The 10942-nt window shown below is 55.4% G+C and overlaps 1 protein-coding gene across 6 annotated transcripts in view; it reads left to right on the plus strand.

The window, feature by feature from the left end:
* The window catches only part of RFX1 (regulatory factor X1), a 37592-nt gene extending 26657 nt beyond the window's left edge, over nt 1-10935 (plus strand). For 4 of the 6 annotated variants that reach the window (XM_043995076.1, XM_043995084.1, XM_043995095.1 and 1 more), the window contains 16 exons: nt 63-158; nt 762-1166; nt 1812-1906; nt 2887-3196; nt 3622-3803; nt 4870-4989; nt 5099-5214; nt 5528-5646; nt 5966-6075; nt 6337-6488; nt 6572-6669; nt 7681-7830; nt 8020-8228; nt 8309-8462; nt 8575-8620; nt 8811-10935. In XM_043995076.1, the coding sequence (XP_043851011.1) occupies nt 63-158; nt 762-1166; nt 1812-1906; nt 2887-3196; nt 3622-3803; nt 4870-4989; nt 5099-5214; nt 5528-5646; nt 5966-6075; nt 6337-6488; nt 6572-6669; nt 7681-7830; nt 8020-8228; nt 8309-8462; nt 8575-8620; nt 8811-8977 (2529 nt within the window). In that variant the 3' untranslated portion in view covers nt 8978-10935. The remainder of the gene's footprint in view (nt 1-62; nt 159-761; nt 1167-1811; nt 1907-2886; nt 3197-3621; nt 3804-4869; nt 4990-5098; nt 5215-5527; nt 5647-5965; nt 6076-6336; nt 6489-6571; nt 6670-7680; nt 7831-8019; nt 8229-8308; nt 8463-8574; nt 8621-8810) is intronic. The other 2 variants (XM_043995067.1, XM_043995105.1) reach the window with 1 other exon arrangement.
* The last annotated feature ends 7 nt before the right edge of the window (nt 10936-10942 follow it).

Raw genomic sequence — 10942 nt, forward strand, 5'->3', positions numbered from 1 at the left:
GGCAGTTAGGAAGGATGTAGCTGCTCCTTCCAGTAATTTGAGGTGCTGTGTGTCCCCCGCAGAGATCCGTCGTGCAGACCACTCCACAAACACCAAAATCTGGCCCAGTGCAGCAGCTGACAGTACAAGGGTTGCAGCAAGTCCACGTCACTCAAGAGGTCTGTGCTTCCCTAGGCTGCTGGCTCTTCTCTTCCCCTCCTCCCAGTCCCTTCAGAGGTTTTCCCTTCCCAAGCTGTGATGGGATGGGCGGTTTTCTGGGCACTAAGAGAGGCCCTAAGGACCAATGGGCTCTACAGTGATAGAGCTGAGCAGATGATCTCTCAAGGTCTCTCCAGTTCGAAATCCTTCCATTCCCACCTTTCAGAAGGGAGGCCTATTGGACTATCTTGTCCCAAGGACAAGGTCAGGGATAAAACTTTGACTTGCCCACTTCCCTGCCTGAGACACCGAAGAGAAGCTGCTATAGCTTTCTTAGCCTGTGAGACCCTTGTAGGGCATAGACCAGGGTGTGAAGGGGCACCTTTTAAACTTCCAACCCCAGAGCTGGGAACCCTGTGCCCAGACCCCGCCCCGGCTATGCCCTGTTGCTGCCGGTGGGGCCTCCTTCCTCCATCCCCGGCTGGCTTCCCTGCCTCCCAGATGACCCCATGGGAGGGTCCCGTGTTTGCTGCGTTTGCCGGGCCGCCCCCGCCCCGCCCCTCCTGCCTGGCCCCCTGGCCAGGGCTGCGGGTGATGGGCCAGTGTCTCTGTTTGTCCTCCAGTGCTCAGGCAGTCAGTTCCCCGCTAGGAAGGGAGAGCCGCAGGAGCCAGCAGCAGAGCCGCCTGTGGCGCGGGCCGAGCCGGGCGAGCGGGCTGGAGAGGCGCCCCTGCTGTTAGAATGCCGTAGCGAGGCCCCGCAGTTAGGCTGCGGCAGCCCGGAGCCCCGGCTCCATTACCTGCCCGCGGCGGCGGCGGCGGCAGCGGCGGCGGCGGCAGCGGCCGAGCCAGGCTCCGAGCAGTGGGTGGAGCTGGTGCGTGTGCTCCCCCAGCAACTGCTCCTGCCCCAGCAGAAAGTGGTGATCGAGCCCCTGCCGGGGCTCTCCTCCCGAGCCAGCCCCGACCAGAGAGTCAGGATCCAGAGAGTCCCCCAGGTGCTAGTGTTCGGCACTGCAGCCACAGCCCTGAAAGTAGGTGGGGAGAAGGGGGCGGGGCGGGGCTGACTTCTCCTGCCCAGAGCCTGCCCCGTACCCCCAACCTCCCTCCCGACTTAGCCAGGCCCCCCTCTAGGAGATGCTTTGCCCTTGGTCCTGCAACCCTGGCCCCTCCCCGGTTCCCCAGGCTCCTAGCCCTTTCCCTCCTGCTCCTAGGCCCTCCCCACCCGTTCTTAGGCACCTCCACTTAGTAGCACCGTCCATGCTCACCCCATACCTTTCGTTCAGTCTCCATTTTACTGCCAGACAGCAGGCCTGGGTTTCTGGCCACTGAGATGAGTTTCTTCTGGACAAGAGCATCAGGGTTCCAGACCTTGAACAGTTCTTGGGCAAGCAGCCAGACCCCTTGTTGGGAAATCCTCCTGCTCACAGAGAAGCCAAGAGCAGGGGGTTGTAGGTGATATGGGCTCTTCCAAGAAGATACCTGGCCTCCCCAGCCTTTAGAAACTCTGGCCTGGACCAGCCGGAAGCCAGAGGGCAGCCCAGTCCCAGGGGTCCCTGCCCTGTTGTATCAACTGCAGTACAGCCTGTACACCTCTGTTCCAACTCAGATGCTGCTGGCTATCTGGCCCCAGTGTCAGGACGCTGGCCCTCCCCATAACCCTTCATCTCTTGCCCCAGGTGCAACAGCTCCAGCAGGTGCCCGTGCAGCATGTGTACCCCAACCAGGTTCAGTATGTGGAGGGCGGTGATGCCAGCTACACAGCCAGCACCATGTGAGTATATCAGTGAAACCCATAGACTAGGCTAGCCTACATTGTAGACAGGTGATGCCAGCCCAGGCCCTGCTCTTAAGGAGCTTACATAATTACCTCCAGCAGTCAGAGGATTATATAATGTATCAGAGCAGTTCTGGCCAGCAGAAGTAGAGAGATTCATGTTGGCTGTGCTCACATGTTAAGAGCCCAGGGCTGAAGGAGTCCTTCATAGACAGGCAGAATCTTTCTAGGTGGAGGAAGAGAAGGAGGGCAGCCCTGGGCAGGAGAGGTGGTGGTGGGCCTAAAGGCACAGAGACGGGTGAACCTGCTGCTCCATGGCATTTTTAGGAGACACTCACCTGCCCAGCTCCAAAGGAGTGAGACCGGAAGAGAGAGCTGAAGTCAGGCTCTCAGCGATCTTGGATGCCACTTTTTTAAACTTCGGGGAGCAGTGGAGAGCCGTGGGCACCTTGTGAACTGAGAAGGGATGGGATCAGGGATGGGATTCAGGGATGGCCTTTAGAAGGATGGGTCATGGCAAGATGGAGGGGAAAGTCTTGAAGTGGGAAGGTTTCCATCAAGGAGGCTATGGCAGTGATCCAAGTGGGAATGGAGAGGAGGGGAGAAATAGTCAGGCCTTAACAAGTGATTGGCTCTATGGGATGGGCAGATGACTGAGCCAACAGAAATGGAACAATTGTAACGAATCTCCTCTTGGTTTCCTTTGGGTAGCTGTTTGGTACCATTCTAAGATAGAAGAGTGATATTCAGTTCAGGCCCCTCTTGGTCCAAAGCAATGGGTGCTTCTGGTGGGACATGTCCCAGAAAGCTTATTGTGTGGTAGAGGAAGGCCCTTGCTCCCAGGGCAGCCTGACTGGTGGCCTGTGTGGTTTGTGACAGTAAATGTCTGAGCTCCTCCCCAAGACATTTCTGGATTCCCATAAGCTCTATCCCAGAGAAGGCCACCCAGCCCTCTTTCTTCCCTGCTTTCCCTACAGTCGCTCAGGTACCTACCCCTACACAGAGACACCACTGTACTCCCAGAATGCGGGCACCAGCTACTATGAGTCCCAGGGCACAACTGCGCAGGTCAGCACACCTGCCACCTCACAGGCTGTGGCGAGTAGCGGCTCAGTGCCCATGTATGTGTCGGGTGGCCAGATCGTCACCAACTCTAGTGGCGCAAGCAGCGGAGGGGGCGGCGGGGGCGGCGGGGGCGGCGCCGGCACCTACGTGATCCAGGGCGGCTACATGTTGGGCAGCTCCAGCCAGTCGTACTCTCATACCACCCGTGCCTCACCAGCCACTGTAAGTGCCCCTGTGCCCCCTCCTAGAGAGAGAAGGGGTGGGGAAGAGGAACATCCCTTGGGGCAGAGGCAGGGATAGAGCCTTGGGAATGTTTCTGTACAGCTGTCTCCTGCCTTCTAGTGATTCCGTGGGTAGTGACCATCCAGGTGAGGGGTACAGGCCAAAAGGATCAAAAGGGAGGAGAGAGCCCAAGCTCAGGGCATTTCATACCACCTGTCTCCTGAAGATAAGCAAAGGGGATAGGGATTCCAAGAAGCCTTAGCCCATGACACTGCCCTCAGGAGGGCTCTAGGTCAGCCCTAGATGCCTCATTTCCATACAGGTGTGATGAGCACATACTGGTAATAAGTGAGGGTCTTACCTGGGTGGGGGCTGGCCCCTGGGTTGGCTCCCTTCCCCCCTCCCCCCACTTCTCTTCCCCTTAGGTCCAGTGGCTGCTGGATAACTATGAGACGGCTGAGGGTGTGAGTCTACCCCGAAGCACCCTCTATTGCCACTACCTCCTGCACTGCCAGGAGCAGAAGCTAGAGCCCGTCAATGCTGCCTCTTTTGGCAAGCTCATCCGCTCTGTTTTCATGGGCCTCCGCACTCGCCGACTTGGTACCAGGTACGCCTGCCTAGTATTTGAGATCCTCTGCTAGAGCCAGGCCTCAGGGATACCCCCAGGACTGAGCCCTCAGCCCTGGTGGGACCACCCTCCCTTCTTCCATCCCGTAACTCTACCCACTTGGAGCCAGACTTGGCTTGGAAATAGTAGCTAAAACAAAGCCTCAGGTTTATCCACATATGTCCTCTTAGGTTGTGATTCCTTTTTTGTGACATCCTCAGTTCTTCCTTTTAAAAGCACTCCCCTAGAGATTTCTTTTGGGAACATTTCCCCCAGTAAACTTGTTAAAAGAGTCTATATGGTATAATGGATGAAGAGCTGGCCTCAGAATCAGGAAGGCCTAGATTCAAGTCTCACTTCTGACACCTGTGACCTTGGGCAAGCCATCTAACTTCTCTTCACTGTATTTTTTTTGGGGGGGTGGGGCAGTGAGGGTTAAGTGACTTATCCAGGGTCACACAGCTAGTAAGTGTCTAGTGTCTGAAGCCAGATTTGAACTCAGGTCATCCTGAATCCAGGGCCACTGCTTTATCCACTGCACCACCTAGCTGCCCCCAAGCCATCTAACTTCTCACTGTGCCCTGGGCAACTCTGAGGTGATAAATGGCAGAGAAGATGCCAGTCTGCATTACTAGATGGAAGCTCACAAGGTGGTGGTTGGGCCTGGGGTCTTTCAGATTGAGGGCAGAATAAATTTACTGTTTTCTACACTGGGAATTATTCCACACCTCCACCTCTGTTAGCCATGACTGGAATTCCTTGGGACTTCACAGAGCACTTTGTTTCTGCCACTCTAGTACACTTGCCTTGTGATGTGAATTATAATGATCTCTGTTAGCACATTATCTCCCTCTTAGAGTGGGAGCTCCATGAGGACAGTGTCTTCTCCAGACTTTGTACTGTACTCACCATAGATTCTGCAGATATCAGGCAGTGAATTAATAGTGTTCAAATGAATGAATGAATGAATGAATGAATGCCTCCCTCCTGGATAATAGTGGAGGCATCCCTACCTTTAATCCTATCTCTGCCTTTCCCATCTTTTCTGTCCTGCTCTTCTCGCCAGGGGGAACTCCAAATACCATTACTATGGCCTGCGTATCAAAGCCAATTCTCCATTGCTACGCCTGATGGAGGACCAGCAACACATGGCCATGCGGGGCCAGCCCTTCTCCCAGAAACAGAGGTAGGTATGCTTTGATGTCTGCTCTAGGAGTCTCTGGCTGGCAAAGCACCAGGGAAGGCAGACATTTTCTCCCACCTGGACTGTCTCCTTACTTCCCCTATGGTCCCAGGCTTAAACCAATCCAGAAGATGGAGGGCATGACCAATGGTGTGGCAGTAGGACAGCAGCAGGCAGCAGGCCTGTCCGACATCAGTGCCCAAGTCCAACAGTACCAGCAGTTCTTAGGTAAGGACCTTTCCCTCATGTCCAAGAACATGGCTACAAAGCCCACACTGCAAATCCCCCCCAGGGAATCCCCTGACTCAGAACCACACAAGGAGAGGAGAGTCTAGGAAGGCAACTAGATTAAGACTCTTCCACCTGGCTTCTTCACCTGCCTCTGCTCCTTACTAGTTAGCATGACCTTGGGCGGCTCACTTAATCTCCCTGGGCTTCAGTTTTTTCATCTACAAAGTGAGGAGTTGGGATGAGATGATTTCTGAGATTCCACCAATGCCATGCTCCTCTGATCTGTCCTGGATCCTTTCTACCCCCACAGATGCCTCCAGGAGCCTGCCAGAATTCACTGAACTTGACCTGCAGGGCAAGGTGCTACCTGAGGGGATCGGACCTGAAGACATCAAGGCCTTCCAGGTCCTGTACCGGGAGCACTGTGAGGTAGGGGGCCAGGCCCCAAGTCAGGGCCCACAGCCAGAAAGCATGGGGGCAAGGCCATGCTCTGGTGAGGACATCCCTGCCCTGCCCTTGTCACCCTCTCTCCTCTTTGTCATCTATGTTTTCTTTTTTGTTTGTTTGTTTTTTTAGTGAGGCAATTGGGGTTAAGTGACTTGCCCAGGGTCACACAGCTAGTAAGTGTTAAGTGTCTGAGGCTGGATTTGAACTCAGGTACTCCTGACTCCAGGGCCAGTGCTCTATCCACTGCGCCACCTAGCAGCCCTCATCTATGTTTTCTTGATCGCTCTCTCCTCTTTGCCAGGCCATTGTGGATGTCATGATTAACCTGCAGTTTACACTAGTGGAGACCCTGTGGAAGACTTTCTGGAGGTACAACCTCAATCAGCCCAGCGAGGCCACCCCCCTGGCTGTGTGAGTATGGCAGGGAGCCCTGGGCAGCCACAGCAAGAGAGCCTTTGAAGGCCTTCCTGAGGAAGGGGCCCTCACTCACGTGTGTGTCTATCTCTACTCCTCCATGTACATGTGTATGTCTGCATGCTTCTATATGCATATCCCTGTATGGCTGTATCCCTATGTGTCACTTTATCTTATCGTTGTCTGTCCCTGATTATGTGTTGTCTGTCCGTGTCTGTGTGTGCATGCACACATGCATGTGCATGTGTGTCTATACAGCCACGATGAAGCAGAGAAGCGGCTGCCCAAGAGCAGCCTGGTGCTCCTCTCCAAGTATGAGCCTGTGCTCAAGTGGACCAAGGACTGTGACAACTTGCTGTACCAGGGCCTGGTGGAGATCCTCATTCCTGATGTGCTGCGGCCCATCCCCAGTGAGTAGGGGGTGGTTGGGGGCAGCCAGCCAAGGCCAGAGCAGTCTGTTCACCTCTCCAACCATGCTGTCTGCCCTCCACAGGTGCCTTGACACAAGCAATTCGGAATTTTGCCAAGAGCCTAGAGAGCTGGCTCACCAATGCCATGATGAACATCCCTGAAGAGATGGTTCGGGTGAAGGTGAGGGGGATGGAGCTTCCTGACCTGCTTTAGTCCATCTCCACCCCAAAACACTAATCCAAAGGCCCCTGGAACTTGTGTGATTTAGGTAGGATTTACAACGAGAGGGTATTTTGGAGATCATCTGGTTTAACCCCTTTATCTTACAGAAGATGAAACTGAATCCTAGAGAAGGTGACTTACCCAAGGTCACATGGTAGCAAATAGAATTGTAATTTGAACCCAAGTCCTCTAATTCCCAGACCCAGTGCTCTTTCTTTCAACTGTGGGGAGCCATAAATGTCAGGCTCAGGAAATTAGACTTGATCCTAATGGGAAGCCCAGCCTAGTTAGAGCTGGTAGGTAGGAAGGTGACTGGTAGCTCTGCAGGAAAAATGAGAGGAGACAGGCTGATCAGGTCACTGGAGTGGGCCAAAGTGAGAGGGGGGAAGGAGAATATGGGCCAGTGAGAAGGCAGTATATTTGTGTGGAGCCAGACTTGGATTCAAACCCAGGATCTGCTATATGCTCACTCCCTGTGGGATAATTCTTTCCTTCAGTAGACCTCTCCATGACCCCATTTGGGGTTTTCTTGGCAAAGATACTGGAGTGATTGGCCATTTCCTTCTCCAGCTCATTTTACACATGAGGAAACTGAGGCCAACAGGATGAAATGACTTGCCCAGGGTCACACAGCTAGCGAGTGTCTGAGAGCAGATTTGAACTTGTGACTCTAGGCTCAGCACTATATCCACTGTGCCTCCTAAGTGCCCCACAGAGCTTCAGTCGACTCTTCTATAAAATGAGGAGGTTGTACGAGATATTCTCCAAAAGCTCCAGATCATTTAATACCAATTCCCATGACCCCCTGAAGTCACTAGCCCTGTCTCGTCCCCAGTTCTCCCCTCTAAAAGGAGGCTGGCCTCGACTCTTGAAGGTCCTCTGCAGCTCTGATGTTGGGCTGTTGTGGGGCCTGGCTGTGGGCGGGAAAGGGATCATGGAAACAAGGGCACAAAAGGGCTCTGCTCACAGGTGGCTGCGGCCAGCGCTTTTGCCCAGACACTTCGGCGCTACACGTCCCTCAATCACTTGGCCCAGGCGGCCCGAGCCGTGCTTCAGAATACGGCTCAGATCAACCAGATGCTCAGCGACCTCAACCGTGTTGACTTTGCCAATGTGCAGGTACCGGCAGCCCCTGAGGACGGCTGGGGCCACTCTGGGAGGGGAAGGTCCTGGGCAGCCCCATCCTCACCATCCTGCCTCCTGCCCCCACAATCTCCCTTGTGCGGCACAGTGTGAGAAGGAAACCATTTGCGCGTATGGGCTCCAAGCCTGAGTCCCAGGTCCCATTTGTCTGCTCTGTTTCTCCAGGAACAGGCCTCATGGGTATGCCGCTGTGAGGACCGTGTTGTGCAGCGGCTGGAGCAGGACTTCAAGGTGACTCTTCAGCAGCAGAACTCGCTGGAGCAGTGGGCAGGCTGGCTGGATGGCGTGGTGAGCCAGGTGCTCAAGCCCTACCAGGGCAGTGCCAGCTTCCCCAAGGCAGCCAAACTCTTCCTTCTCAAGTGGTCTTTCTACAGGTGGGTGGTGCCTGATGAATGGGGACTGGGGGCAGCCTGGCTCAGCCCACCAACCCCAGGCCTGCCTCCTCTTTCTCCAGCTCCATGGTTATCCGGGATCTGACCCTGCGCAGTGCAGCCAGCTTTGGCTCATTCCACCTGATCCGCCTCTTGTATGACGAGTACATGTACTACCTGATAGAGCACCGGGTGGCCCAGGCCAAGGGAGAGACGCCCATCGCTGTCATGGGCGAGGTGGGTACAGTAGGTAGATTGGGGAAGATTGCGGGGGAGGAGGGGAGAAGGGAAAAAAACAGGCAGCCCGCCCACCCTAACGGCTCCCCTGGGCCCGCTCTCCCCCGTACAGTTTGCCAACCTGGCCAGTTCCCTGAACCCCCTGGATCCTGACAAAGGTAGGAAGGGCTTCTCCCACCTCAGTTCCTCCTGGGGCGGGTGAGGCCCTTTGGATGCCTGGGTCCCCACCTTGTTTGGGCACCAGCTGTGGGGCAGGGTGGGCAAGGGCCCCCCTTGGAAATGAGTGGGAGTGGGGAGGAGCTCCTGTCTAGAGCAAGCCTTGAACCCAGATCCCCTTCATGAACCCAGATGAAGAGGAAGAAGAAGAGGAGGAGAGTGAAGACGAACTGCCCCAAGAGATCTCTCTCAACTCCAGTGAGTCGACTGCCCTGAGCTCAGAGCCCCTGGAGCCCCCTGCTAAGCTGGCAAGAACCGATGGCCGGGGCATCTTCGTGCAGGCCCTGCCCTCAAGCTAAAAGCCCTGGCTGTTTGCTGGGGCTCCCCAGGACTCCGGCCCTCAGATGGGGCAGGGCAAGGGCTGTTTCAGGGGCCACCTACCCCAGACCCACTTTGTAGCTGTGGGACTCCCACGAGCCCAGGCTTCCAGTGAAGGAGAAGCCTGGCCTCACCAGCCTTCTACCCTCTACCCCTACTCTCCTTCCCCCAACAGACACCAAAGTCCCAGCCAGACTCCAGGCTTCCCTGTAGCTCATGGGACTTGGTGTGTTTTTGCTCTGGCCCCCATTGTGGGGCGGGATGTACCCCTAGCTACTGAGGGGGGAGCAGGAGAGCTCCTCAAAGCAGGGAAGGCATTGGCCCTGCACTCCCTTGCCCCTGCAAACCCACCCCTTCCTGTGGCCTTTGTTTGCCCCTGCGGGGTATGGGGGGTGGGTGGCAGCACAATCCCAGGGCAAGAACCACTTGGCTGCACTGGAAGGATTGGGGGGGGAGGGGAGCTGGCTCCTCAATACTGCAAACACTGACACAAAAGACAAAAGACGTGCCTTAAGGAACAAACTGAGTGTCCTGACTGGCGGCAGGCTCCCTGGGGCAGTGGGCATGGCCTGGAGCATTTTCTCTTCCCCTGGCCACCCGCACAGGCCCAGAGCTGTGCTAAGCCTGGCCCAAGGGGCTGTCTGCCCTGCCTACAGTGGGCATGGTGGCTCCTGGGTTTCCCTCACCCTCTCCCACTCCCTGGAACTGGTTCCAAGCTCTGGCTTTGCACAGTGGCTTGCCCCCCACCCCCAGCCCAGGCTGCCTGGGGCTTAAGGGGATGCTGAGCTGCCACCTCAGACACAGGTAGTATGGGTGGGGGGAGGGGGTCATCGCTCTTTACACGAGCTAAAGTGCAGAAGTCCCTGTCACCACCCAGAATCCTTTTCCCCCAACCCTGCCCCAGTCCTCCTTGCTTCCCTTCTTGGCTTAAGTGCAATTAAAGCAGTTCCGGGCACTGCTTTAGGTGAGGGCTTGTGGGTCAGGGCCCTGCCCATCAATCTCCTTCCCTGACCTTCCCATTCAGCACCCTCTGCTGTGAGGGAGCATGACAGGCCTCCATCCAGCCTTGGGAGAGGCCCTCTCCTTCACAGGCTTTATCTCCACCTCAGTACCCTTCCTCTGCCCCATCCCACCCAGGCCTGGAGCTGTGCAGCAGGACCTTCTCCCTCCCCAAGGACAGGGGAGAGACAGCTGATGGGAGGGAATGAGCAGGAGAGGCTTCCTTGTTCCCTCTCGGCTTCCAAAGACCAGTGCTAGACTAACACTGCCCTGAGAGCTCCCAGCCTAGCCCAGCCCAGCTCAGGGAGATCAGGCCAAGGTGCCTCCTCCCAAGTGTGGCCAGCCTCCCCTGGAGCAGGTAGGCAGGCAGGGCCTGGGTAGCCTACACTCATAAAGATCACCCTCCACCCTCACCCCCTCAACAGCTGCCCTCTAAGATGCTGGTTTGTCATGGAACCTTCTTAGCTATTCTAGTTTTCCAGAGATCTGTGCTTTTGTAATGTAATGATCTAACCCTCTCTCTAAACCACATAACTATTGTGCGATTTGTGAGCGATATCCACTCAAGAGTCGGTAGCTGTTGGGGTTTTTCCAACCATCATGGCCTTATTCGTTCCAATTTTTTCAGTGTTTTCAACATGTGAGATAGATGTTTATGGGAAAACAAAAAACAAAACAAAAAAAAAAAACCTGACCTTATTGTATAAAAAAAAAAATCACTATTTTGTGTGCTCCAAGTGCAGCAGCTGAGGGGACTGGCCCCCCACTCTGCTGGTGGCTGGTGCCACTGTGGGCCCAGGCAGCCAGGCCCTCTTCCCCGTGGTGGTGAAAGTGTCAAAGCGTGTGGTAGTCTAGAGAGCCCGAGCTGTTTTCTACCTTTTTGTAGTCTTTCTTAAAACACAATAAATTCTGCTGTGTTATTTGGCTACCAGCTGACTCCCCCAGGC

Source organism: Dromiciops gliroides, chromosome 1 (genome assembly GCF_019393635.1).
Source record: "Dromiciops gliroides isolate mDroGli1 chromosome 1, mDroGli1.pri, whole genome shotgun sequence".
Lineage (NCBI taxonomy): Eukaryota > Metazoa > Chordata > Mammalia > Microbiotheria > Microbiotheriidae > Dromiciops > Dromiciops gliroides.